At 53.6% G+C, this 27,807-nt stretch overlaps 1 protein-coding gene across 2 annotated transcripts in view; it reads left to right on the top strand.

Annotated features, from left to right (window-relative positions):
* Positions 1-206: 206 nt before the first annotated feature.
* The window catches only part of DGKZ (diacylglycerol kinase zeta), a 45,222-nt gene continuing 17,621 nt past the window's right edge, over positions 207-27,807 (top strand). Inside the window, exons 1-15 of one of the 2 annotated variants that reach the window (XM_058829313.1) lie at positions 207-446; positions 7,690-7,788; positions 19,042-19,836; positions 20,649-20,757; positions 21,466-21,561; positions 22,360-22,437; positions 22,755-22,811; positions 24,919-24,987; positions 25,404-25,475; positions 25,784-25,900; positions 25,992-26,063; positions 26,355-26,450; positions 26,734-26,816; positions 27,010-27,070; positions 27,478-27,591. In XM_058829313.1, coding sequence (XP_058685296.1) covers positions 256-446; positions 7,690-7,788; positions 19,042-19,836; positions 20,649-20,757; positions 21,466-21,561; positions 22,360-22,437; positions 22,755-22,811; positions 24,919-24,987; positions 25,404-25,475; positions 25,784-25,900; positions 25,992-26,063; positions 26,355-26,450; positions 26,734-26,816; positions 27,010-27,070; positions 27,478-27,591 — 2,109 coding nt within the window. In that variant the 5' untranslated portion in view covers positions 207-255. The remainder of the gene's footprint in view (positions 447-7,689; positions 7,789-19,041; positions 19,837-20,648; positions 20,758-21,465; positions 21,562-22,359; positions 22,438-22,754; positions 22,812-24,918; positions 24,988-25,403; positions 25,476-25,783; positions 25,901-25,991; positions 26,064-26,354; positions 26,451-26,733; positions 26,817-27,009; positions 27,071-27,477; positions 27,592-27,807) is intronic. The other variant, XM_058829320.1, reaches the window with a different exon arrangement.

Below are 27,807 nucleotides of genomic sequence, written 5' to 3'. Positions count from 1 at the left end.
GGCGGGGCTGACACGCGGCTTCCTGAGGCGGCGGCGCCGGGCGCGGGGCCACGCCGCCAGCCCCTATCCCCGCGCTCGGCAGGCGGCGCTGGCGGCGCTGCCGCCGGTGCCCCGGTGAGCGGCCGCACTTCCTGCCCGCCTGCCCGTGGCCCCGGTGGGGCGGGAGCCCGGGCCGGCCGCGCCCCCCGCCCGCCCCCGGTGCCCTCCCCTGGCTCGGAACCGCGGTAGCGCCGGCGCCGAGCCCTGAGCTCGGCCATGCAGGCGGCTCAGCCCCCGCCGTCCGGCGGTTCATCCTCCGCCGCCTCCTCCGACACCGCCGCCGCCACAGCCGATTCCTCCGGGGCGTCAGGCGGCGCCGAGCCCGAGTGGGGACCGCCGCTGCCGCCGCCTCCGCTGGGCCGCCGCCACAGCAAGCGCTTCACTGGCCTCAAGCTCTTCGGGCGCAGGTGAGCACCGGGCGGGGCGGACGGCGGGTCCCGCCGGGCGGGCGAGCTCCGGGTGGTGCCTGTGCCGCCGCCCCGGCACCTGGCGGGGGAGCGAGGCCGGAGGGAGATGGGCTCCCGGGGAAGGGCAGGCTGTAGGCGGCGGAGCACCGGCCCCCAAAGAACCTCCTGCCGCCGGGCCGTCACCAGGCCCTGTCGAGGGGCTGACCCCGGCTGAGCGCAGCCGCGGGGGGATGCCGGACAGGGTGTGGGGATGGAGCGGGGTGAGTTTGCTTTTCCCTCCTTTCAAGCTCTTGGCACGAGTGATGGGAAGTTGGAGAGCACTGCCCTCCTTGCGCGCGCTGTGGTCCCCGTGGAATCGGAGCCTCGTCTCTGGGGGATTCGCTTCCACCCGCCCAGGGCTGCCTGTCTCCATCCCCGCACGCCCGTCCCGTGCTTCGCCTGCGACGCTGGCAGTCCTGCCGCGCCGGGGGATGGCTGCGCTCGTCCCGCGCTGCCGGCTGGGATCCCCGCTTCACATGCATCCGTCCCAGAGCCAGCTGGGCTCCTCGTGCCTCCCTTAGCCTCTCTCTTGGCCTCGTGGGGATTTGGACCATGTAAACCAAGTACCTCTAAGTACCAGAGCCTGGTACCTCTGCCATCCGGAGGTCTTTGAAAACAGTGAATAACTGAGGTCTGAAGGAACTTCTGGAGATTACCTGGTACACACTGCTGTCTCAGAGCAGGGTCGAATTTGATCAGGCTACTGATGTTGAGTTTTGAATGTTGCCAGGGTGTAGAGAGCACAGCTTCCATGGACACCCACTGCTGTGCTTCAGCTACTTGGGTTTTTTTTTCCTGTAATAACTGTTCTGTTTCCCTTGTTGCAACCTGTGCCTGGTCCCTCTCAGGTTGTCACCGTGCATGTCTGGGCAGCATCTGACCCAATCTTCTCTGTACTTTCCCATCAGGTTGCTGAAGATAGTAATAATGTTCCCTCTCAAACTTTTCTGCAGGCCAAACTGCCTCCATTATCTCATCCTTTCCCTGTGCTTGATAACTGTTGCCCTCAGCCATGTTGGTGGCCCCGTGACAAACTTTCTACATCTTACAGGTATTTTTGGCATATGGGAGCAGTTGAAGCAGGATGCAATGCCACCAGAGTGGTATCACACGTGCTGACAGCAGGAGAAAGGCTCCAATTTCAACCTCCACATCCAAGCCGGACCTGGGAGTGGATGGTTTGCAAGGTCACTCCACCACAGAGCAGTGTTCTCTGTTTTGGTTTCAGAGCTGCTGACAATGGCTGCCTCGAGATCCTGGCAGTCTCTGGCCTGTTGCCAATACTGTGTGGCATCTCTCTCTGAGTCTTGGGGCTTCGGGCTGCTGTTACTGCAATGTAGATCAGAGCTAAGGGGAAGTTTTCCACATGTGAACAACCTTTGGCAGTGTGGACACATGGGGAGAGGCAAAGTGGGATGGCAGGAGGAGCTGGAGGAGGCTAGTAGGCCCACCAGGACAGCTGGAAGTGGCTGCTGGGTTGTTTAGTGCATTCTCACCCTTCTGCTGCTGAGGAAGGGACCCTGGTCCCTCTGGCTCAGGGTGATGAATGCAGCACACAGAGCTGCAGGATAGGGAGGAGAGATTCCCATGGACCTCTGAGACTGGAGGAGCTCCCACGCACGCCAGTGGGAGGTAAACTCAGTGGGAAGTCATGCAGGATAATTGGCTGCATGCCACTGAATTCATGCCCACCTGAGCGTTGGAACAGGGGATGGCATGAAGTTTCTTCACATCCTCTGAGGGAATTACGAGGGAAGGCTGTGCTACGCTTCCTTTTGTCAAGAAGTACAGCCAGCCCCTACCCACCAAATGCTTTCCAGCAGCCATCGGTGAGAAAATTTGCACCCACTTTTATTCTGAGCTTTACGCAGAGCCACATGCGGCTGGGAAACAGGTCTAGAGGAAGCTTAGGTAATGGGGAGAATTTGCTCACTGCTTTGAGTGGGTCTCTGGAGAGCCCTGGCTTCAAGGAGAGAGGTCTCCTGAGGTGGACACCCAGTGTACATTCTGCCTGTAGAAACACTGGGAAGCATGGCCAGGTGAGGCAGGGGTCTGCAAAATGACAAGAGAGCCTGTCCTGTCCCCAAGGCAGGTGAGCCCTCAGGGGATTTGAGGCAACAGAAGGGTGAGCCCCCAAGCTCTGCCCTCTGATGGTACAATGTTAGTCCCGTGTTTTGCAAGCAGGCTTATTTCTGTACCTTATAATTGCCTTACAGGAGGGTGGAGTAATTGGCTCTAGAGCAGACAGAGACAAGTGCACAATACATGCATCCAGGCCATGGACGGGTAATTCTTTTAATTGGGCTGATAAAGAGATTGGGGCTAATCAGATAAGAGGTGGTGGTTAGGATTAAATTGCCTTTCTAGCTGCCCTGTTTCTTGTGCTATGAGTGAATTGCACAGTTCACCCTTTCCAGGGAGGAATTGGGGAAGGAGTGTAAGTGCTGGTGACAATGCCTGTTTCTTGCTCGCCCCCGTGCCAGTGAAGTGGGATGCTGAAATGGATCTTCCCTCTGGGCTTCAGAGCTTCTGTACCAAATCCCACTTCAAAGGAAGTATGTTGGCTGGTGTGATAGCATAAGCAGGGACCATAGCCACCAGTGGGGCAGCTGGCCGATGGTTGTCCAGCAGAGCATGAGACCAAGGTTTTGGCTGTGACCCTTTGGCAGGTCTTGTGCTGGAGCCTGCAGGTGAGCTAGGGCTGCCTGCCACTGCTCCAGGAAAGGTCTGTGGGTGGCACAACCTGTGGGTAAACGGCACTCAAGAAACTGAGCTGAGCGCCCGCCTACATCTTTCTGGGACTTCACTTGCCACTGTCTTTTTTGCAGCTTGATGCTTACACCCATGTGAAAGCTGAGAGCGACGTACCACTGGGACAGCAGCCGAGCCTTCCCCATCTCTGCTGTGTGGGGGATGCCCTCGAAGCTGCTGGCCCTTGGACCCACTTTGCCCTGTGCAGGTGCAGTAGAGAGGCTGCCAGTGGGGTAAGCCCCAGGTGCCCTGGCGGAAGACCAGATGGTAGTGAGGAGCCTGAAGTTTGTGCTCTGCAGGCTGGCAGGCTGAGAGCAGTGTTTCCCTCGGGACAAGCTTTTTCACACAGCACCTTGCTGCCAAGTAGCTGTTGAGCAATCATCTTCCTACTTCTCCTCCATGCATGCAGATTTTGTATGCCTCTAGCGCTGAAAGCCCCCAGCCTCTGCTCCCCATCATGCTCAGAGTTGGGTAGCTTTAGCTGGGCCTGGGCCAGTGTCACCTGTGGGAATCCCCAGCTGTCCCCTGCAGTGACACTTGGGCTTGCTTGCAGGGCAGATGGGATGTGCTGAGAGAATTGTTTCTGTTGCTAAATTTGCTCTGTACTCTCTGCTCAGGGCCTGACCTTCTGTGGGGCTGCTCAGGGACTTCTTTTCCAAACAGGGGAAAAGTAAAGTACTGGGCATGCTGAGCAGCCGTACCTGTTGGCAGCCAATGCAGCCTCACATTGGAGCCAGACTGGGACAGCTGCCAGCTCACAGTGGGGCTGTGAGATAGGGCAGGGAAGAGTCAGTATGGGGGGGATCTGCTTCCAGAGACTGAGGTCTTCTGTGGTGTGGACCCTGCCTGCCACCTGCCTTGCCTCTCCAGTCCCAGGCACGCACTGGCAGCTCCCCTGCACTCCCAAGATCAAAGCAGGGGCTGCCACAGTGACACGTGCCTGCTCTGAGAAGGTGTCAGGACCTTTAATTATAGCATCATACAATGGTTGAGGTTGGAAGGGACTTTAAAGATCATCCGGTTCCAACCCCCCCCCACCATGGGCAGGGACACCTCCTGCTAATCTTCTTAGGAGTTGGAGCATCCTTTCTAGGAAACCCTGTAATCTCCTCAAGAGGCTGAAAGGAGGGAGGCTGATGGACTGCTTTCCTCCTTTGAGCAAAAACAATAGGAGGAGAGTCAGGCACTGGGAGCGGACACAGGTCTTTGCAAGGATGCAGTGTTGAGAGGGGAGAGGCAGAGCTGTGGGTGGTGCAAACAGGGAGAGTTTGAGAGCTATTTGATTGTGGGAGTCCTCTTGGGGACTAAGGAGATGTCCTTAAGGGAGGTCAGCCCTCTGCAATGGGTGATGCTCTCACGAAAGGCAACCTGAGCTCTGGAAGGTAGTGGGAGACACAGTGTAGGATTTCCTTCACTCATCATTGTGCAGTGCCTGGGGAGCAGACAGTCTCTCCAGAGACTTGGCAAAGCCTCTAAATTTAACTTGCAGTTCTGGCCTCAGTGGAGCTCTGTTTTCTTTTTCCCAGGTGACTCTATGAGCTGAAGCTCCTGAGTTACCTCTCAGCCATGCATTCACTTGCTTGCTGGTTCTTTTGAACCAGTGCTGACTTTGAGATGCTGAGTTCAAGAGTAGAGCGAGGACTGCAGGCTGACTCCTTGACCCTTGGGCCCACAGACAATCTTTTTTGGAAGAGATAGGGTACTGGCAGGAGGTGAATGGCTTCTGCTGGAGACTTTTTCAAGTAGGGACTCTAGTGCAGATCTGGCTTGGGAACACAAGCTAGATGTGGAAATAGGGGAAACCTGTCTTGCTGGTTCTTGAATTGGCACTAGGCTCTGGGGATAATAATGGCTCTCTCTTTGCAATCCTGAGTTCAAGAGCTTTCTCTAGGCCAGCTCTCCAGTAATACAGAAGTATACTCTGTGTTTGTGTTGCAACTTGCAGATCCAGCAGCAGCTGCAGTCTGTGTTCAGGAGCTGGGAGGCCTTCTTCTCCCCATCAGGACTCCAGGTGGAGGGTGAAGCTCTGCCAATGGAAGCAGTGAGGCTGTGCTGGCCAGGCTGGTGCCTGAAGGGATGGAGTCCTGTCCACACTGGACATATGTGTTAGACCCAGTGCTGTTCTCCTTCTGCCTGCAGTTTAGGGCTTGATCCCTTAGGCTGCTAATTTTGTACTTAACTGTAAGCTCTGCCCACAGGGGAAGCTCTTCCTCATTGTGCCATGATGAGGAGCTGAGAGGATGTCTTCCCACTCCATGCTGTTCCAGACAGTAGGAGTTAATGGGCGTCCTGTCTCAGCCCTGGCTGCTGGGCAGGCTGTGCTGTCTGAGTTAGGCTGTCAGTTCCAGTTTCTACCTGTGATCATTGCTCCTGTGCCTGGAAGTAGCCTGGCTGAGCTTTGTCCAACTGATGTCTGTCAGCCCTTTCCAGTGGTTCAGGGCCTAGGGAAATGAGCTAAGCATGCCCTATCTCAGAGAAGCCCTGCCCAGCTGTGACAACTGGAAACCTGTCTCTGGGGGGACTGCAGGATGCTGCCCAAGCTGTGGGTGCAGGCTGGCAGGTACATGACACTGGTGGGAGAGCCCCACTCTGGGAGCAGACAGAGATCTGGCTGGAGGTAGTCTCACCCTTTGGCTGCTGCCCCATGTTGGTGGGAGATTCCTTTGGTGCGTCTCGTGGGACGTTGCTGGCTCCCTGACATTATTGCAGGATGCCAGCTTGTGGCAGGCTCTAGTCCCAGCCCCACGTGGGGGCACCCAGCCAGAGTGTGAAAATCCCACCCAGCAACAATGGGCAAGAGCTTAGTGTTTGCTCTTTCCCAGCTTCACTCATCCATCCTGTCTCACTTTCCCTGCTTCCCAGCAGCATCTTGTCTCTTTGCAGGGCAGGAGCAGTCCTGGCTTCAGCACATGCTATAGCCTTGAAGAAAGTCATGTGTCCCAGCTGGCTGGCCCAGGAAGTCAGGGCAACTAACACAGAGCCTTCTTGCAGAAGGTTTTCCCCTTGTTTTGGTGCAGCTTGGCTTCCACAGGAAATGTGTGTGCCAAACAGCCTGTCCCTCGCTTGCCATTGTCAGCCCAGGTGTGGATCCAGAGCCAGAGGACAGGGGGATTCCCTGCTGCCTGCTCCCCACTGGCTGTGGAGGGCCCCACCTCCACTCTAGGCAGGACTCCCCAGTGGGATGAGGATAGAGAATCAAGGGGCAGAAGTACTTAAGATGGCTTGGAGCCTCCTCCTGAGCTCCCAGCCTCTAGCCGTGGCCTGTAGCCATCCAAGAGAGGGAGCAGGGGGCCATGCAGATGGCCACGTGCTGTCCCCTCTGTGTGAAAGTTCCCACTTGGTCCGATTATCTGTACATCATCCTACCTTGCCACCCTTGCTCTGGCCAGGAGCCTCTCAGATCCAGGGCTAAGCCTCTTACTGCCCAAGCTTGAGGTCACCACAAAAGAGGAGATGGCGTGGGGCACTCTGGCAGCTGCCACTGCTGAAGTGTGGCAGGGGGTGGGGTGAGTGTTTTCTGCACAGATTTTGCACCCATGTGAGGCTGCTAGATGTCAGGATTATGAAGCTACAGGGCTCCTGTCCTGTGAGAGCTGCTGAGATGCATGGGAGGAGGTATCCTGCTCCCCAGTACAGCTCCTGGCAGGGTTGCACATTGGCATGGGGCCAGGAGATGTTCCGGAAGAGGCTACTGCTGAGGATCCCCCACCTGAGCTCAAACATTACCCACCCACAAGTTTGAACATTGTTTGAATGAGTGAGGAAGCAGATGTGGTGGGCATCAGAGGGGTCCCAAGAATGACACTTCCCATCTGCACTGGGTCACCAAGAGCTTTGCTACCCAGCCCCTGGCTGGTAGTAGTTGGGGCTCCTAAGGGTTGGTGCCCATGCACAGGGGCCAGTGGGTTGGGAACAGGTGAACTGCTCTGCCCTGCCCAAACAATGCTCCTCCATGCAAGGCTTGGAGAGTGCCTTCATGATTTATTTGAAATTCAAATCCATGCCTGGACCCAGCAATCAAGGTGAAAGAAGGCAGCCAGGAACCAGGCCATCACAGGGAAGGAAGAAGGGAAGCCTTCTCTTTCTGTGCCAGCCGGGTGCTGGTCCCTGAGTGTGCCCTCTTGCAGCTGGCTGGGTTGTGCTGGAGGTGACTGTACTGGGCTGGGTTAGTATTGCAGACACAGGAGTGTGGCATTCATGTTTGCTGAATGGCTCTTTAGGGAAAAATGGTGTTGCTGACTTCAGCTTTTTGCACATGTTGCCTGCATTGACCTCCATGGCTGACAGCATGGGTGGTGGCACGGTGCCACTGGAGCCCCTGAGATCTGCAGGTACCAAGGCCAGGGAGAGCATGTGTGGTGGAGAGATGGCACTGGGGCAGGGGGGGACAGTGCTGTGTGCTAGGCAGCCAGGCGTGTTCATGGCTTGCTGACCACTCTCTTTGTGTCCCTAGACTCCACCTGCCCCACAAAGGTGTCTTCCCTTGTCTCCAGGGCAGCCAGCCCGGCCGATGGGGATCCAGGAGGATAAAGCACTGGCCAGCGGTGTATAAGTATGTGGTATTTTTATTGGCTTGCACAGGCTGTGCAGTCCCAGCAGCTGCTGCAGTGTTTCTTTTCAAGAGTTCTCCTCCCTCCCACCCACATCTCACCCCACCTCACCCGCTTGTGTCTTTACTAATAACCAAGGCCACCAAAAGCCAGGCTGCTTGCCTCATGCCTGTGTCACTAACTTTGTTCTAGATGGCAGCTTGCTGCTGGACTTTGATCAGCTAATATGGCAGCTTCTGTTTTGCTGGAGTTTGGATTGAAGGTCAATTGAGCTCTTCCTCTTCTATGTCCAAGGCAATGTGGGCATGAGCACCTAGACCCAGTGCATGCTGAGTGCTTGGAAGACCTAAGGTGACAGCACTGAGGGTGGTTTAGCTAAATGACTAGATTAAATAATAATAAATAATAAAATTTAGCTGAAGCAGTCTGAAGTTCAGTAAGGCTCTGACTGCCAGAAATGGTGGAAGAACAGGGCCTGGGAGACAGTCACCATTGCTGGGACATAGTTGCTGTGTGGGAGCCAGTGCCTAGGGTAGACACAGTGTTGGGGCTAGCCAATACCTCACTCACAAGTGCTCCTGAGGAGATGTGGAGGTAGTGACAAGTCCCAGGCTCCCTATGCCTTGGTCTTTGTAGAGCAGCACATCAGCCTGGTCAGGATTTGGCTGCACATGTGTGAGTGCCACAGTGGAAGACCCTTACTGCTCTTCCTGGCTTCTGCTGCACAGTTTCTCTGCATGGCATCCTGGGCCTTTCTGAGTTTGTCAGTCGGTCTCTTGTTTGTCTAATGTTGCAGACATAAAAATCTTATGTCCCAGGGCTGCTTGGGAGTCCTGTGGTTGGAGATGTTGGGAGCAAGAGTCAGTGAGGCTGGTTAGTGCTCTGCAGAGGGGAGGCAGATGGGTTTTGGAGAGGTCCAAAGAGCCGTGGGTTGAACACCAGAGGGCACGGTCGCTCTTTGGATCTCTTGTGTTCTGCTGTGCGACTCCAGCCCTTTCCCTGCAGCTGATTTCAATTTCAGCTGGGTGTTGTGACATGTCCCTTCTGCAGGGCTGCTGGCCTTGACTCATCGCTCCTGGTTTTGCTTTCCTCCCTTCTGCGAGAAAGGGCTTGGCAAAGCATCTGCATAGAGCTTTTTCTATGCTGAAGTGGCTGGTGAGCTTGATGGCTTAAACTGGTCAGCTGCTGCCGTGGGCAGGCTGATGCTCAAAGGCAAGCCTTCAGCCAGGGCAGCTGTCAGCCAGCACCCCACTGCACCAGATTGCGTGTCCTGGTACCACTCAGAGCCTCACAACGGCACCCACCCAACTTCTGCACCTGGAGCCTGGGTCACTCCTCCCACACCGCAAGTCTCTGGAGCACCCAGTGTCTCTGTGGGCATGGGAGGAGGAGCAGAGAAACTCGGGAAGTGGAGCAAGGCAGCCCCGTGTTACTGGTCTGTGCTAAAGTGCTAGTCCATTCCAGGAAGGGGGACAGCAGTCTGGTCTCTGCACGGGCATTGCTTCTTCCCCTCTCTGAAGGATGATGGAAGAAAAAAGCCCATCAGTGATTCTGGCAGATGTGGGGATGTTAAAATGAAAAAAGAAAAGGAAGCGCACAGGACCAGATATGCTGAGGGCATTTAGAACAAAAAGGGTGGAGGAGAAAAAAACACAGCTTCTCGCCCTGCCCTCCCATTTGTTGCAGTGGGACAAGCTGACATTCAGCAAAGCCAAAAAATAATAGATTTAACATTGTTAAAAGGAGTTACTTGAATTTTGATGTGAGGTGCTGGAGAAAAAGACTTAGTCACTTGTGGCCATGAGGTGAAAAAGTGAAACCAAAGGTTAGACATGATATCAGTAACAGGGTCACAGTTAAACTAACAAATGCCACTTGTGTGACAAGTCAGCATGTGCTTTGCTTAGTCACAGGGTCATGATGAAGGCTTGGGAGGTGTCTTTCCTGTCTCAGGCTTTGTGGTGGAGAGAGATCACTGGGGACTGGGTTTCTCAGGGATGATGAGCAGTTCTCCCCCTTGCAGACACCTGCAGGGGCTGTCACTTGTGGTGTGGTTTCAGGTGCGTGGGACCAGGATCTCCTCACATGGAAAGTCTTGCTCAGGGCTGTGTGGGCCTGGGGAGCCTCTCAGCCTGGAGCAGTGGTTTCTGCTTGAACACAGCAGACTGAAACCTGTGACAGCAGCACTGGGAGACACTGGTCTCCATCACAACCCATTCACCTGTCTGCATGTTAACAGGCTGATGGCTTACTAAGTCATGGGGTTAGGAGAATGGCAGCAAGGTTTGCATGACTGAACTTGAGGAGAGGGTTCTTAGGCTTTCTGCTCCTGCTGCCTCCAGGGACTTGGAGAATTAGTAACCTGGTCTCTTAGTGGTCAGATTGACTTGGAAGGGATTTTGGGGCCACCTGGAATCCACTATGGTCACCCCTCCAGGCTGTTTACATTTGTAAGTCCAGGTCCTGCCAGCCCAGGAAGGAGATAGGATTGTGGTGACTGTGAAGAGCAGCAATTGTTATCATCAGGAGTCTCTGCTATGCATAGACCTCAGGGGACAGGTTGAACAACGTGGGCATGGGGCAGTTGGAGACATGCTGGAAGCTTCAACCCTCCCTGGAAGTGTTCAAGACCAGGTTGGCTAGGACTCTGAGCAACCTGGTCTAGTGGAAGGTGTTCTGACTATGGTAGTGGGCTTGCAACAAGATGCCCTTTCAAGTCTCTTCCAATCCAAATCATTCTGTGATTCTGTGCTAAGCTTCAGCAACTAACAGAATGAGAGGACACAGCCTTAAGCTGCGCCAAGGGAAATTTAGGTTGGACATTAGGAAAAAGTTCTTCATGGAAAGAATGATAAAATACTGGAATGGTCTGCCTGGGGAGGTGGTGGAGTCACCATCCCTGTATGTGTTTAAAAAAAGGCTGGATATGGCATTCAGTGCCACAGTTTAGTTGAGGTATTAGGGCATAGGTTGGACTTGATGATCTTGAAGGTCTCTTCCAGCCTAGTCATTCTGTGTGATTGTGTGTGTGATTCTTTGGCTGGAGGTGGGGCTAGCGAGGAACCACACGTATCTCATATCAGGCTACTTTACTCTGAATGATTGACTAGTTGCAGCACATTTTTAATTTTCTCTTTGATAAAATATCCTGCCAGTCCCGGTAAGTGAGTCTTAAAAATGATGGACTGGGACCTGTTCCTAGAGGTCCTTCTGCAGCTGACAGCATGGCTGCCCTGGGGCTGTGACAATGCTGGGACCTGCTTGACTGCTAGTGGCAGCTGGCTCTTTCCCAGCACTGGGAGGGGAATTCCAAAGGATGTGTAGATACCCTGTGTTGGGAGGGAGGCAGAACCTTCCATCCTTCATCAGCTGCCAGTTTTGAGGACTGACCAGGATGAACACCTCCGGCCTGCCCTGGGTATATCTCCAGCTCCCTTTCCCCTCTGGTGATGTGAGAAAAGAGCTGAACACAATCTTCAGCAGCTTTGGCAATGGATTGGTTTGCTCATGTGTCCTTTCCACCCCTCTCTCCCACTGATTCACAAAGGCCACTTGCTCTTTCTGCTATGATGGAGATGACAGCAATGGTAGTAGCTCAGCCTTTGGGCCTGGCTACCCTCTGGGGAATAGTTTCCTGTGAACTGCTTTCAAGACACCCATGGGGAAGGCAGCTGGCCGCCTTCGCCACACTGGCCGCAGCCTCTGTGACATTTTGTTATGATTGTGTTATTGTAGTCCCACTCCAGGCCCCAAGGAGCACTGGGCACAGTCCAAACACACACACATTCCTACACACAGAGGAGAAGAGCTCCCTGTCTAATTTTAGCCATGACATGTAGGCAAGGGGAAGGGGCAGGCAGGAGGGGGCAGGGTGTGAAAGGACGAGGTCTCAGCTGCAGCTGCCCGCACTGACTCACTCGCTGTGGCTTGTGTGACCATCGGCTCTCATCGCTGGGGGAAATGACCGAAATAACAATAGCTGGTGACGGGCATTGTGGAGTGAGCTGGCCCTTGGCATGACCTTCCCTCCCCTCTCTGCAAAGACCAAAGAGGAGATGGGTTTTGTGGCCCCAAAAGGAAGATGGGTTGTGTTTGTCTGTGAGCAGATCCCTAGGGGCAGCTGGGGAACCCAAATAGTGGTGAAGCATGACGGGGAAGTCCCCAGCTGGCCATGACAGGTCTCATGGAGGGTTTCCACAATGAAGACAAAAAGCTCCTGAGACATCTGTGGAGCCTGCCTGGACCAAAGACTAACTCAGAAGCAAGATACCTCCTGAGCATGAAGACAGGCTCTCCATGACTGGCAGCTTGACTCCCATCAGCCACGCAAACCCGTTATCCCAGTTTATCCCAGTTCCAAGGAGACAGGAGAGAATCGCCACTTAGGCGCGTTCCTCCCCGTGTCCTCCTGCTGCCGCTGCCAGGGGAGCTGCTCCATCCCTGAGCTGCAGCTGAGTGTTCGGGGAGCAGCTGGCGCCGTGGGGACCCCTCTCTTTCCGGGCCCGCTGTGGTGCGTGCGGCTGGGGGCGAGCCGGCCTCGGGGCTGCTCGGAGAGGAAGTGCAGTTGGTTATTTTAACAGCGCTGTCAGGCTTTGCAGCGTGGGGAGGAGCGCAGGGAGAAGCCAAGCACTCTCTCCAAACTAGGACTTGGTAGGGGAGGGCTGGCCCACTGCTGCGGCGCAGCCGCTGCCACCCACTCAGCACCTGCAGGACTCCTGCACCGCTTCGGATCAGGTCACGGGGGCTTTTTCCCACTATCTTCCCTCTTCTTACCCTGCTCATCCCTCTCCCTCACATTTGCTGCTTTTGTTTGTGCTGGGTGGGGGATGGGAGGGGACCTGGGGGAAGCGGCAGCCCTTAGTTTGTAGGTATGGCATTTGGTTCCAGACCACTGTGAAGGGCAGGGGGAGCAGACCCCAGAGTCATCCCCAAGACCCTCAACTTTGTTTCTGTTGAGCACTGTTTGCTGGCACAGCCTGGAGCAAGCTGATCCACAGCAGTCCCCAGGGCTCAGGCGAGGGGTCTGTGAAACGCAGCACTGTGGCACTCAGTGGTGCCTGGCTGGTGTTTCTGTGGGGTTTCCCCTGCCAGTGGTGTATTTCCAGACACCCATTCTGCTGCCTTTGTCCTGCCAGTCCATGTGGCATGGGGGTGGCAGCAGAAAATCTGCAGGTAGAAGAGGACAGGGAAATAGCCTGTGCCTTGCCAGGACCCTTAGTCCTCAGTTGCTTTGCTTTGGGATAGTTTAGGAAAGCAGGACAGATTTGTGGCCTCCTGGCATACCCTCTGGTGCTGGTGGCACTGTGATTACCTGCTTATGCCAGGAGCAGTGGCATGCCCTTCCTGATTCCTGCTGCAGGCTGGAGGGAGGCATGCGAGTCCCATCTTTGTCATCAGTGCTTGTTGTGGAGTGCCTGAGGTTTTCTTGACTTTGCTTTGGGAGGTGCAGAGACTTGCTAGCCCTGGGAACCACTGCCTGTGTTCTGTATCTGCCACACTGCAGGTTTGTTGTTACACAAGGTTCATTGCCTCCTCCCTGGGGCTGCAGCCCTGGGCAGACACTGTGTATTCCCCTGCCTGGGGCAGCACTGTGGCCAGTAGCAATTTCTGTGCCAGGATTTTGGCTTTGTGTGCTGGGGAAAAACTTTGAGGCTGCTCTGTGAGTTTGGATCAAACAGCTGAGCTGTGGGACTGGCCACCCTTTAAATAGTGTGTCCCTCCTTGTGAGGAGCAGAGCTGTGCATACTGAAAGAGGGGACCATCACCAATAATGGGAATCTACAGAAGAAACCATGGTCTGGGTACCTAAACCAACAGAACACCCTTCTGAGGCCCCCGCTGCTTGGCTTTGTGCATGTCACTCTGGAAAGGAAGCTCAGAGAGAGAGAGAGAAAAAAGAAACTCTCCAAGTTCTTCCCAGCCTGCATCGCTGTTCCTACTGATGGGACCAAAATAGAAGCTGTGTGGCCAGCCTCTCCCCCGACCCTTGCTCAGCCTCAGCCCCAGCACCATCACTGATGGTAGTGGCTCACCCTCTGTGTTTCAGCCCTGGTTAATTCATCACTCAAGGCTGTCTTGCTGTTTGGCTCCTCAGCCAAATGCAGCAACAGATTGTTTACATCAGTGCTGTCAGGTTTCTTGATTGCCAGGAGGCAGATTATTTACTGTAGTGGCATATAAACTTCATAACATTATGATGGTAGAAAGTTGTCAAGGGAGATAAATGCCCAGAGTCAGCCCAGGAGGCTCCAAGGAGATGGTTTTGGTTTAAATTAAGATAAAACACTATCTTCCATGGATTTTGGGAAGGAAATCACATTATTGTAATGGGAACATTACTCTGAATGTTGGAGCTGGCAAACTCTTCACTTTATGAAGCCTCTGTGGAGGATCTGAGCTACTCTGGCAGATGTGCCTTAAACGTTTGCCCTGAGAAGGTGGTGAAAAGGAGATGGCATCATGCAGAGCTTTGGGTGAGGTGGGATGGAGCTGCCATGAGAAGGGTGTTGGGAAAATGCTAGGAACTGTATAAAAAGTCTTAGTCCCTTCTGCTCCCAGCCCCTGTTCTTCCCAGAAAATCAAATGTGAGTATTTTCTTGTGAAGGGCCAGGCATGAAGGTGAGATGGCTTTTGCCTTGCTTTGATTGAGGCATGGCCAAGTGGTGTCCTTCCACCTGGCTTTGCCACTTGGAGAAGCGTACCCTGACAAACTGTCAAACTGTGGCATTTCATTTCTTTGCCTTGCTACAATCCCCCCCCCTACCTCAAGGAAGCTGCTGGTTCTGTCACCCTGACTTGCTCATTCAAAGAAAGCATCTTAGAGGCTGTATCTCCTCCCTGTGGTGTCCCCAGCTCCTGAGCACAGCCCAGTACAAGAAGGGTACAGAGATGCTACTCTGACGTAGCTAGCTGTCCCTTGTGAAGCAGTGCTGTCCTGGGGCCTCCAGGCTGGCCACCCAGAGTGCCAGTGACACTCACAGTCTTCTGAGCAACTTGGCAAATGTGTTTAGATATTGCCAGGGGTGCCTTGCTGTCATAATCATGCCCAGTAGCCCTGAGAGGGACCTCTATGCAGCACGTGCAGGGACCTCAGGAACCACAGGGCTGGGAGGAGGTCCTCTGCAGCTGCATGCATCTGACCACCAGCTGGTTTATAAGCACTTGCCTTGCTTTGTCACCAGCAGAGAGGTCTGAATTAATCTTGTTCAGGCCCAGGACTCACTGAGTGATAAGCTGAGATGCATTGCCTTCTGAGTGCCCTGCTAGGATCAGAAACTGGCTTCTGCAGCCTGGAGGGGCAACCTTACAGTTGCAGTAGTAATCCCCTCCTCTGCAGGGTGACAGTGCAACTGAGGGTGTCCTCGTCCTTGGCCTAGGAATACCATGCACCTGCAGTTCGGAAGCCTGGAAGTGGCCCATGTAGGTGGTGGCACTTGTTGCAGTAGATCACATGTATGAATCTTAAAATAGATGAGCATAGCCCATAGCTCACCCCTCATGGTGCTTTGAAAGGCTCATGGTTTGGATGGAGCCTCCCTACCCCTGTGCTGGGGATAGCCCCATCTCCTTGCTCATACTGGACCACATGTAGGGGAGCTCCTGACTCTGTTTTATTTGTGTGATGGTAGGAGAGATGACAGCTGGAATGGAAATTCTGAGTAGAAACAAAGTGCAGATTGGAAACTTGCTGATCACTGCACACCTCGCTGCAACCAAAGCCTTAGGGGCTGCACCACATCTTGACCAGCATTTTCCCTTCTCCATCTGGCACTGGGGCACCTTCCTCAGCAGGCCTCATCTGTGCAGGTTGTTCTTGCAAGGTCAGAGAAGCTTGGCTGGGGAGCCCCAGGGAGAGGAGAGGTCGGTGGGATGCGTGGGAAGCAGGACGGGAGAGCGGGGACAGGATCTCAGCAGGGGTGGTGTGAGGACAGCAGTATACATGGGAAGATTGAATATCAGAGCACTGAAAGGGCAGTGTGGGATGTACAAGTTTGTGATGGAAACAGATGCTGAAGGCAACCAGTGGTGTGCCAGCAGGGTGGGAATGAGCAGCATTTCTCTGGACGGGCTCCTGGGTCCCTCAGTCTCTCCAGTGCCGAGGCAGGGAGGCAGAAGCCCAGGAGATCTTGATGTCACACAGGAGTGGCTATTAATAACACACTTTCCTTGTGGCTGATTTGTTGGCGTCAAGTGTCTTTGCCAGAGAAGACAGCATGTAAACTGAAATGGGCTCCTGCTCACACTCTAGTGCCACAGCAGCTCCCCAGCACCCACAGCTAGCCAGGATGCAGGAATCCAGCCAGCTGCCATCAGGACAGGTGCTCGTCATGGAACAGGGCGAAGCTCTCAGATTTGTTTCCCTTGTAGTCCTGTGGCTGGAAAAAATGCTTTCCAGTCGACTAGTTGGAGGTTTGCTGAAAGGTCAGAAGGAGCTGATGGTGTTATTATGTCCAGACTTCTCTGTGGCTCAAGGCTTGTACATTAAGTGCCAACAACATCCTGCAGTAGAGTCCTCTTGCCTCCTTTGGTGCCAGGAGAAGGGTGCCAGATTTGTCACTGTATGAAAGCAACCTGAGATCTCTCTTGCTTCTGAGCCCTGGCAGGAATAGACCAGGCTGCTGGAAGGACAAAGGGAATAATAATGTGGAGGGAGGGCCAAGAGGGTGTATGGCATAGGATCCCTCTGCCAATCACAGAGAGCTTGTTAAGTATGGTACATGGGAGTTTGCTCAAGGTTAGTGAAGCAAAGCAGGATAGTTGAGCTGAAAATCCAGATCCTCTTCCTGATGTGGGCAAAGATTATGTCATGGGGGACACTGCATGTTTAGCCCTAAGAGTCAGCCTGTCTGGTTTTGGAACCACCACCACCAAATGAGGGATAGCAGCTGGATATCTGGAGAGATGTCTCCTTAACAGCTGATGCACAAGCTCTATGTCCACTGCCATTACAAGATGCAAGTTTTTCCTCTTCAGTCTCTGCTGTGTTTTCCAAGAGCGTTCAGATCATTTTGGGATGTGCTCCTGCTTCAGCAGTATCTCTGCACTGAGGCCAGGCAGGGTGTTTAGGATGCTTTGAGAAGTCTGGTAATAAAAAACACCCTACCTTTCAAGAGCTCTGATTGCAGATCATGAGCAGACCAGAGCTGCTGTCTGGTTCCTTACTCAGGGGAGGAGTGTGAAATGATAGTGTGTATCTGCTCAGAAGTAGAGTTGATGTCCCAGTACATGCAGCACTACTTACTTCCTTTCCTTTGCACCCTGCAAATGCCAGGCTGCCTCCATCCAGCCTCCTTACCTAACTCAGCTGAGTAATGCGATCTACGGAGCAGCCACAGGTGCTGGCTCCTCTCCATCTTTTCTCTGTGACAAACAATGGAGGTGCCAGTAATGTGCTGGTGTTAGGCCCAAGGCTTCCAGGGCTTAGCTCTTTCCAGGCTCCTCTCTGCCTAGTGCATGGTTCCCCAGCTGCTCTGCACACAGCTCTGCTAATGTGTACCAACCATAGGCAGCCCCAGCAGTTTGTCCATCTCCTCTACCACCAGCAGCTCTCACACCTGCAGTACACCATTTGGAGCTCAGGGTGGAAGCGAGATGCAAGAGGTGGGGATATGTACACCCAGCATATCTGAGCTGCCACATGCTGCTGTCATGGGCTGTCAAATGGCAATCTTGTAATAACCTTCACCACTGGTGGTCAGAGCTTGATTCCCTGTGCCATTTACAGACAGCCCTGAAGATAAAAAGGTCTGCAGTCAGCTAGTGCTCAAACATAAATGTCAAACCAAGGTTGTTCTAGGAGATTTCCTCACGAGACTGGTGCAAAAAGGAAGGAAGCTGTGTTAAGAGGTCTTCCTGCCCGCAGTAAGGGGTACAGCAGCTTTGTGCTGGTGGAATATCCGGGCCAGGAGGGAACAGCCATTCAGCTCATTTGAGGTGCCCTTGGTCAGTATGTCTCCCCCAGGAACTAAAGCTGGACGAAAAGGGTCTGTTGCAGTGTGCCACATCCCATGTGTTTTTAAATATGTTTTATTTGTTTAGACGGTTTTTAATACCTGTTGGTGATGATGCTCATTGGCAGCCATCTGAACATGATTCAGCGTGTGCCAAGAGGCCACAAAAGCCAACAGCATCCTGGCCTGTATCAGTAATAGTGTGGCCAGCAGGACTAGAAGGTGACTGTTCCCTGTACTCTAACCTTGTTGAGTCTCTAGTCTAAATATCTACTAATAATAGGTATTTAATAATACTCCATGCCCTTGTGGTGGGTAGGGGAGATGCCTTGCACAGCGTGGAAATCATTGAGAGTGGTGATGGTGGTGGCTTGTGTGTGCTTGGCAGGCTGCCATGACTGAGCCCCCTGCCTTGGGAGCAATTGAAGAGAAGTTTGCTTCTACCAAACTGTGGGTTTTGGTGGTTTTTTTTTTAAGTTGGCCTTGAATAAATCCTCTAGCAGCTGAAGAGAGGTGGCAGCTGGAGGGTGGGAAATGAAGCACTGTCTGTGCAGGAGGGGAGCACTGGAGAAAGCCAGACTCTGCTCCTTCCACTCAGGCCTTTGCATGCTGAGCCACTGCCACTGAAAATGCTGTGGCACCTTCCACCTGTGGTTTTCAACAGACTGCTGCAGTGTCCAGGGAGCCTGTCAAGCTTTGAGGGCTGGGCAGGGAAAGCATGAGTTTTCCATAAAGCTCTTTCTCCCACGAGAGGGAAGGCTTGCTCAGGACAGATGGGATGGTCTTCCTAAATCTCCTCTGCCCTGCTCCAGCCTCTCCCAGCTTCCAGCTCTCCCACACGGCTTCTACCAAATTTTCCTGCCCTGGTTTTACTGGCCTGGTTAATTTTCTTCTGTAGGACTCACAACGGCTTAATTTAAATATGCCACAAATTTTGTGGGACTGGTGCTTAGCCAGAGTGGTTCCTGTGGGGAAACTAGGGGTGGATCAGCATCAGGAGAGTGGTGGGGGTAATTAAGGTGCCAGGGGCTCTGCTTAGTGGAGAGCAGGGAATACAGAGGGTCCCAGCTAGGTAGTGACACCTGCCCTGCCATTGCAGCCCTCTGGGCTGAGCTGTGAAACTTGGGGAGCACTAAAGCTGTGGGGGGCAACCCTAATACACGCCTCGTGTAGCATTGCCATGTCTCCCACTCCTTGCTTCACCCCTCTGTCCCCTGCTTCCCCCTGTCCCCCTGCCCTGACAGCCACAGCGTGACCTGGGACTCCTAGGGGAGCTTACTTAATTCCCGGTCTCTGTGTTAACAGCCACCAGCCAGATGCAATGGAAACCTTTTTTAGGCGGCACTTTGGGCGGAAAGGGCTGCGGCGCACCAGCGTGGTGGCTGTGCCCACGGGCAAGGCCAGGCGTCGCTCCCAGGTGGGGCTGCCCTCCACCTCGCTAGCCCAGTGCCGCCGTGGCTCAGGCGTCCCGGCAGCATCCCTCTCCTGCCTGGGCTTGGTCCGGCGTCCCGGCACTCGTCGCCGCTCCAGCACCACGCCGCCCTGCCTCAGCCCCAGGTTTGCAGTGCAGAAGAAGCGCGGGGGCCAGGCACAAGCCATTGATACCCAGCTGCTGGGTCCCACTGTCCTCCTGGCCAGCCTCATTCCCACGGGACAGGAGGGGGACAGGGCTCACTGCACCGACAGCTCCAGATCTGAGTCTCCAGAAGACGGTGGTGCAGCATCTGAGCAGGGCCAGCACGAGCCTTGTGCTGAGGAGACGTGGCTGGCCATGCTGCCCCAGCTGCGGCCGCTGCAGGCAGGGCTGCTGTCGCGGGGCCCCCGCTGCCTGCGGCGCGCTTCCTCCCACCGCCTGCCCACCGAGGTCATGTACGGCCGGGCTGCCTACGGCCTGCCAGGCCGCTACCGCCGCCTTAGCCAGCGCCGGCGCTCCAGCGACGCCCCTCAGCCTGGGCTGCTCCCCTCTGGCCGCCCACGGCTGCTGGCCCAGCGCTGTGCCCGAGTGGCTGGAACCGGGTGCCCCTCTGCCACCCTCGTCGAGGGTTTGGGACCGGAGCCCACGTGCCACACCACCCCGGACGGCTGGAGCCCCCGGCTGCTGTATGTATGGTGGTAGTGTGCAAGCAGGCAATGCCTTGGGGAGGGGAGAGGTGGGGTGCACACCCGGATTCAGTGGGGAAAGAGGGAAGAGACTTAGCGCCATTGTACCTGGCTGCCATTAGTGTCTTGCAGTGCTGCTGGCATACCTTGAGCATCTTCCACTTGGTCCAGTGCTGCCACTGATGCTCTTGGTGCAGTCCTTGGGGCTTGTGGGTGTCCTCTAATGTCAGGCTTGGACCAGAGGAATGCAGTAGGCCTGGTTACTGGCTGGAGATGTAGACTTTCTCCTGCTGGCTGGATTTCCTGCTCCTTTCTTCCACCCTAGCACATCTGGGAGAAGCTCACTAGCTACAAACAAACAGCTGCTTTTATTCTGGCCAGTTGTACTGGTGTCTGAAAACAGCCCAGGTTCTGAGATGCCTTGGAGTGGGAGAGATGCAGGGGGACTGTTGGACAGGGGCTCTAGATTGTTCCTGCAAAGGCAGTCTCATGACCACAGCTTGGTGGACACTCCCAGGGTGTTTTACAATGGAACTCTTATCCCTGAGGGCATAAACCAAGCAGGCCCAGGCTGTGCCTTTTGTTGGGTACAGGGTGTCTGGCTGAGCTGTCAACAACATGGCCAGTCCTTCTTCATCCCACAGGACTATCTCACAGGAACAGATACTTCTCAGCCAGCTGGGATGGAAATTCACCTCGTATCCAGCCGCTTGGTCCTGAGGAGGCCTTTCTGCTCCAACCTCATATTGCATCTTAGAAGCAGGTTATGCTTTTCATATATATATAATAGCCAGCCCTCCTGTGTCTTCCAGGAAAGCTATTGCCAAATCCAGTCTCCAGCACATGGTAGCCCAGCCAAACCCGGCACTAGCCATGAGGAACGACTCGGAGAGGCAGATACGCAGCACTGTGGATTGGAGCGTAAGTTGTACTGTGTTTTGCTGGGCTTTACTTGGAATGGGCTCTTGGCCAAGAAGCAGCAGGCTCTTCCCTGGGTTGAGGCTTCCCAGGTGACTGACTTTGACACGTTTATGGCCTCTGCCATTGCCACCAGCTGGTACCAGCATCTGTGCTCCTGGCAGCACTACTTGGTGCTGCAAGAGAGAGGCTATAGAGGCACAGGTGGTTCCTGGAGGGATGGCATAACTACTCCACTGCCAGCTTTTCTGCTTCTGACAGCCAAGATCTGTTGGCTGGGGCCAAGCAAGAGGAGTAAGCCCCTGCTCCTTCACAGGCAAAGACCTGCAGGTTTTAAGCTGCACCTTCAGCTTGTAGAACAGAAGCTGGTTCAGGGGAGTCCCCTGCACTGTTTGCCCTGCTGCCTCCTCTCGTGGTGATGAAAGCAGCTCCCTCTCCTGTGCAGGACACTACAGGTGGTTTGTGGGTCTTGGAGCTGGTTTCCTGGGGCCCTCTTGTTTACAACAGGTGGGTCATGGCAGCAGCTTTGTGAGATTTCCTCTCTCCAGATGTCCCTGGCTGTTGTGTGCATCTTGTCTCCTGGCCTCCACCTAGCTCCAACCTCCCACTCCCAGCATTGTCCAGTATCTTGTCCCTTGCACAAAGCATTTTAGGGGCTCAGGTGCCTCTCTGGGGGTGCTCTCAGAGCTTGTGTTGTATTGTGTCTTTCAGGAGGCTGCAGTCTATGGGGAGCACATCTGGTTTGAGACCAATGTCTCTGGGGACTTCTGCTACGTTGGGGAACAAAACTGTATGGCAAAGCTTCTGGTGAGTCACCTGGGGCCGCCTGCCTCACCAGCGATGGCCACAAACCCGGCTGTGCCGTCACCTCATGGGGAGACCACAGAGGCCATGCTGCTGCTGCTACTGCTGGGGGACATGTAGGGAGCTGGGGAGCTGCTGAGGCAGGGACTGTGTCCCTCTTGCCTCTGTATACCAGAGGGCCAAGTCGCCCAGTTTCTGCCAATGCTGGTTCTCAGTATGCAACAGGAACCTGTTGCAGGGCTACCACTTGCCTGAAGGGTTCCGGAGAGAGGGTGTTGGGATTCCACACCCTTAGAAGGACAGTCTGAATCCAAGACCTTTCAGTAGAGGAGAAAAGTGAGCTCTGGAAACCCAGGCCTGTTGCCTCCTGCCCCTGCAGTCCTCCCTCCCAGTTAGCAGGCTCAGTCCTGCTCGTGGTGCAGGACACAGAGCACTGATGTCACCCTGTGCCTGCCACTCTGCAGGTGCCTGTCACCGATGCCACTCTGCAGGTGCCTCCCAGACCAGCTTCCATGGTGTTCTCAGGCAGTGTCAGAAGAGGACAAGGACTGTAGGACAGGACAGTAGGGAAAGTACCTCCCTGCTCTGTCCCAGGCTTGAGAACATCTGCTATAGGCATATGCTTAGATCCCTTCTCTAGATAAGAAGTGTAGGTTGTATCTGACTTTACTATAGGGTTTATTCTGTATCCCAGTACATAAATAAGAAGGCGGTGTGATGGGAGGCTGAGCTTGCCAGGCTCTGAACACTGCATATTTTCATTCACATATATATTTTTTCTCTCTTTTTCTTACCCTTCAGCAAAAACCTCTCTCCAGGCGTAAATGTGCAGCCTGCAAGATCGTAGTGCATACACCCTGCATTGAACAGCTGGAGAAAGTGAGTAGAGCCTGTTAAGCCCTCCCTTGCAAAACTGTAGCTGCCTTTTCTTGGGCAGTGAAACACAAGAAGATTGGGACCTGCAGTGTGTAATTGCAAAGAGGGGTCTTCTGAAGAGACAGTACCAAAATGAGGATCTAGTGACATGATTGGGATCCCAGGCCCCATTTTGTTCAGTAACTGATATGTGTGAAGGTTTTGTGGCAAGTACTAAACAACTTCAGAGGTTCTGGGCCTTGCTGTAGTGCAGTAAATTCTGGTAGGTTTCCTTCAGGTATGATGGTTTTACTGATTCCTCATGTGTGTTCAACCTACAGATAAATTTCCGCTGCAAACCTTCCTTCAGGGAGTCAGGATCCCGGAACATACGGGAGGTGAGAGATGTGCCTTGGATGCTGCCCACGTTTGCCTCTCCCATTTACAGTTTGGTGGTAAAGACACCAGATGCTGCCAGTGTGTTGCCCATTCGAGTGGAGGCGTCATGTTTCTTCCTGCTCCAAGGGGATGGTGGCATAAAAGGGATGTTTCTTTGCAAGGCAGCAGCACAGACTGGATATGAAGAGTGAGGAGTTTGCAGGCAGCAGATGCAGAGCATCTGATGGTTTGCATGTTCTGAATCTCCTGAATCTGCATAGGGGGAACCTACCGATAGTGTTTTCTGGGAGAAACTTTGCCCCTTGTGCTGGGTCCCCAGGCATATAGATGAGCCTGTGGCAAACAGCAGGTCCCCAAGTCTCCTGCAATTTGGAAGGAAGCAGTATGGGCTCATTTCTGGCTTTATCACTCAGCTCTGACCTGGGTGCCACAGGTGGCAATGGAAGTTGCCCACAGTAGTGGTATCAGACCCCTTTAGCCCATGTTGTAATGTACTGGGCATAAGCAGTGGCCTGGAACCTGTCTGCTGACCTGCACTGGTGGAAGCAGCTGTCAGTCTTCACGCTTCACCCTCCAGCCTGTGGAGCCAGTGTAACCTTTGCAGTGCTCTGGAGTGGGTGTGGGTGGCTCAGTCATGGGCCATTTTGGTAACAGAGCTGCCCCCACACTGTGTTTGTGCTGGCACAGCAGACCTAGTTGGAGAAGGATACTCAAACACAGGTCTGCCTGCTTTGAAATGCCAGCATAACCTCATAAAGGGAAGCTTTCAGCATCACTTCAAACCTTCCTTTCTTGCTTTGTTTTTCCTTCTGTGCCTCCTTCCCATATCACTCTTAGCCTAGCTCCCTTATTTGTGCTTCACTTACTCTTTGGGCTTGCTAACAGCTTTCTGCCTCTGCTCAATCTTCCATCTCTATTTTTCTTCTCTCCAACCTCTACAAATATTTTCTCCCTCCCCTTTCTTGCTTTTTCTTTTTTCTCACAAATTCTGCTTCTCCGTCCTGTCTTTCTAATGCTTCTCAGTTCCTCCAAGGCCTCTTCCTTTCTGTTTCCCTAAAAAGGTGCTCTTCTGGCCTTTGTGGTGCCAGGGATTCCCTTCAGGGTCAGCTTTTTCCCTAGATGTGCCTGCTTGGACTCAAGACACAGCCCTCCTTCTGCTCCTACTGGATTAATACCCGCTAAAGCCAACAAGACTCTTTGTCCTCTCCTGTGTGCTGTGCTTGGAGGAGGCAACTCTGGAGCTGACCCGAACCTCCTACCAGTTTCTGCCTCTCATCATTATGATCCCAAAAGCTGTCAGGAGCTGTCAGGATGTTGGGCCCTGCCATGCCAGCCTGTGAACTCTCACTCCCTTCCTCTTTTAGTTACTTTCTGCAGTGCCATTCCCAATCCAGGGCTGGAAAAGTAGGATGGGATTTAGGACAAGTTGTACTTCATTACAAAACTTCCCTCACAATTACTTCTGCAGGTCCCAGCCCTGAACCTCCCATGAGCCTGCAGGCAGAGCAGAGGCGCTGGCGAGCAGCCTTGCTGCCCACACTGGGACTAAAGCAGGCTCAGGATTGGCCTGGGGAAAGAGCAGGGGGAAGTGGGTGTGGAGGGCTTTGGGGCTGCCGCTCTTTCTCGAGGAATGTGGAGTGAGGAGGTTCACTGCTTAGCTGCAAGCACTTCCATGTTCTTGATGCGGGCAGAAACTGTGTCTCTCTAGGGATTTTCACACCTTCCACCAGCATGTTTTTCACCTGGCATTAGGGGCATCTGGGCAGAGATGTTAAAGGACAGAGATGTGCTACTGCTCAGCCACTCTCTGTTGGATCTGCTTTGTATGATTTTCAGTCTTCAGTATCCCTGTCCTCCTTCCTATTTCTTCTGGTTTTAATTCCCTTTTCCTGGAGCATCTTAATTTGGCCTCTTGCCCCCTGATTCTTTGGCTTTGCCTTCTCTCAGAGGGTGGGGGGCTGGTGCCTATGAGCAGTGATTTTTCTGCAAGAGCAGAAGTTGGCAGGCCTGTGTCCATTTTTTCTGCCTGTTCCTATATTCCCTCACACACTGGGCCCTACATTCCCCCTTTTTTTTTTCAATTTTCTTTTTTTCTTTTCCATTTAGCCCATTGTTGTCCGACATCACTGGGTGCACCGGAGGCGGCAGGAAGGGAAATGCCGGCAGTGTGGCAAGGTGAGAGGGCATCTTGGGCATTTTTCTCAGCCTGAAGGAAACCTAAGGTCAAGCCAGAGACATGCACAGGGCTGGGAACTAGGAACATCCCACCATTCCTGTTTGGCAGCAAAACCAAGACACGTGCGCTGCTTTGCTCAGTGAAGCACTATGTAAGTGCTTCCCACATAGAGTAGTTCTTCCCCTGGGCCCAACTAATCCTGAAAGAGACTGTCTTCCTGACATGTTTTCCTTGAGCAATAAGGACATCCCTGCATAGCACAGTGGTCTCTCTGGTGCTGTTATGGTGTTTGGGACTGTCTGACAGGATCTGGAGGGCTTCAGCTGCAGGCATGCTCTCTTTGTTAATGTCTCTTACTGTTAGATGGTAAGAAACTACAGGGAATTCCCTAAGCCTCTTATTCTTTCTACCATAGGGTTTTCAGCAGAAGTTTGCCTTCCACAGCAAAGAGATTGTAGCCATCAGCTGTTCCTGGTGCAAACAAGCGGTGAGCAAAGCCCCCCTGAATGCCTTAGCAGTCGGTTCTGCACTAATGACCTCTGCTTTCTGCTGGGACTCCCCAAGCTGCTACTCTGCAGCCTGACCTTAACAGCTCCTCCTGCTGGGAGAGGCTGTACTAAGATATTTGCAAGCTCCTTTGAGAAACCTTCTCTTCATTGCCTTTCCATTACACAATTCCTGCATGGTTTCATCTAGCACTCCCTGCATTGGCATGGGGGACCTGAGAGGAGGAGATGGTGGCTGTGCCCAGCAAACTGAGCAGCTGAGTTTTCTCTCTGTCTTCTCCTTGGCCAGTATCACAGCAAAGTATCATGTTTCATGCTGCAACACATTGAAGAGCCCTGCTCACTGGGGGCTCATGCTGCTGTCGTTGTTCCTCCTACCTGGATTTTGCGGGTCCGACGGCCCCAGGTAAGTCACTTCAGTCTGGGGGCTCTTTCGCAGTTCCCACTTGCCCAATAGTTTCTCACAGATTTTTTGTGTTTATTTCTTTTCTCTCTAGAATCCAATGAAATCCAGTAAGAAGAAGAAGAGGACATCATTCAAACGGAAATCCAGCAAAAAGGGGGCCGAGGTAAGATATGAGAGGACTGGGAATGACCTTGTCTTGGAAGGGCAGAGGGACTGAACAGTGAGAAGCAAAGCTGGGAGTAAAAGTGGGCTTTTCTGGGTCTGCACTGAGACTAAGGAGGTTGAGCTGGAGGGAGGGTGCCTGCTGGCAGGGTATATCCCAGATACAAAGTTTTTGGGGTGGCCAGAATGTTTTCTTCCTCCTGCTTCTGACCTGCATGATGTTAGGGCTCAGCTGGAGGTGGCAGCTTGCATTTCCCCAGCTTTGTTGAAAGATCTATGGTATCTCTTGCAGGAAGGGAGGTGGAAGCCCTTTGTCATCAAGCCCATGCCAGCTCCTCTCATGAAGCCCTTGCTGGTGTTTGTGAATCCCAAGAGTGGTGGGAATCAGGTATGGCCTTGTCTGGTAAGACATGGTAAGACATGTCTAAGAAGACATCTCTGTGAAGGCATTGCCATTTGAGTGCTGAGTTCTCATCATAGTTTTGGTGATGTCTCAGCTGCACAAGAGGCCACAATGTCAGTTTGCTGCCCAGCAGTTCCCACCTCAGCCAGGCTTTGCCTGTGTCCCCTCCAGACAGGTCTTAGGATCCTGTCTCTAGGCAGGATCAGATGCCTCCTTCTGCTGTCCACTGGGAACTTGATATTACCTGAAGTCTTTCTTCTCCTCATAGGGATCCAAGATCATCCAATCCTTCATGTGGTATCTCAACCCACGGCAAGTTTTTGACCTCAGCCAGGGTGGACCCAAGGAGGCGTGAGTATTGATGGGGGCAGGACCTTTCTCTCCCCAGTCCATGTCCCAGAATTCCTCCCAAGAGCTCTTCCCCCAGCTCGTGGAGGGAGACATGGATGTGGCTTTGTGAATGCCAAGGGCTCTGTGAGGCAGCTGCTGTGTAACACCTTCAATACCACTCCCCTCCCCTCCTCAACCTCCTTGTTCCCTGCAGGCTGGAGCTGTACCGAAAAGTCCACAACCTGCGGATCCTGGCATGCGGGGGAGACGGCACAGTGAGTCTCCAGCCCCTCTATCCCATGGTACCCCTTTGCCCAGGCTTTTTCAGTGCAGACAGCAGCCCTCCTTATTGTAATCCAGAGCAGGGCAAACTGTGCACACTGTGTCCATGGTACAGCTGGTAGCATAGCTACTCTGGGTCCCCTCATGCAGTGTTCCAGGGAGTGGTAGTCTGTAACATGTCTGGGTTTTGTAGTCCTTTTGAGGGCAAGTGTCCTCACTGGGGTTACTGATATCTCCTGCAGCACCTGATTAGAGTATTAAAGACTGTGAATAGCCTCAGTTGTGGCTAAGGAGACCCCATCTCTGCCCCTCTGCCATTGCTAGGGCTCCAAGCCACCTCTGCCCACCTGCTGACCCCTGAGATAACCAATGGCTTCGTTGCACTCTCTTGCTTGAGCAGGTGGGCTGGATACTCTCAATTCTGGACCAGTTACGCATCAACCCACCTCCTCCTGTGGCCATCCTACCTTTGGGGACAGGGAACGACTTGGCCAGAACACTGAACTGGGGTGGGGTAAGTGATGGGCACAAGAACCCACTGGTGACAGAGCAGGGCTCAGTACTTCAATCCTTGTTTCAGAAACATGGTTGGAGATTTGCATGGGCTGGTGTTTCAACTTCCTGTAAATACAGACCAACAAATAAGTGTAATTTGGATGTTGCTGTTCTTCTGACATTTGAATGGTTCTGCATTAGAATATACAAAAGCAATTGCTTTTTCAAACTTTGG

The sequence above is a fragment of the Poecile atricapillus genome, chromosome 1 (genome assembly GCF_030490865.1).
Source record: "Poecile atricapillus isolate bPoeAtr1 chromosome 1, bPoeAtr1.hap1, whole genome shotgun sequence".
In the NCBI taxonomy this organism is placed as follows: Eukaryota; Metazoa; Chordata; class Aves; order Passeriformes; family Paridae; genus Poecile; species Poecile atricapillus.
The sequence above is the reverse complement of the archived record's forward strand: the minus strand, read 5'-3'. Positions and strand labels throughout refer to the sequence as shown.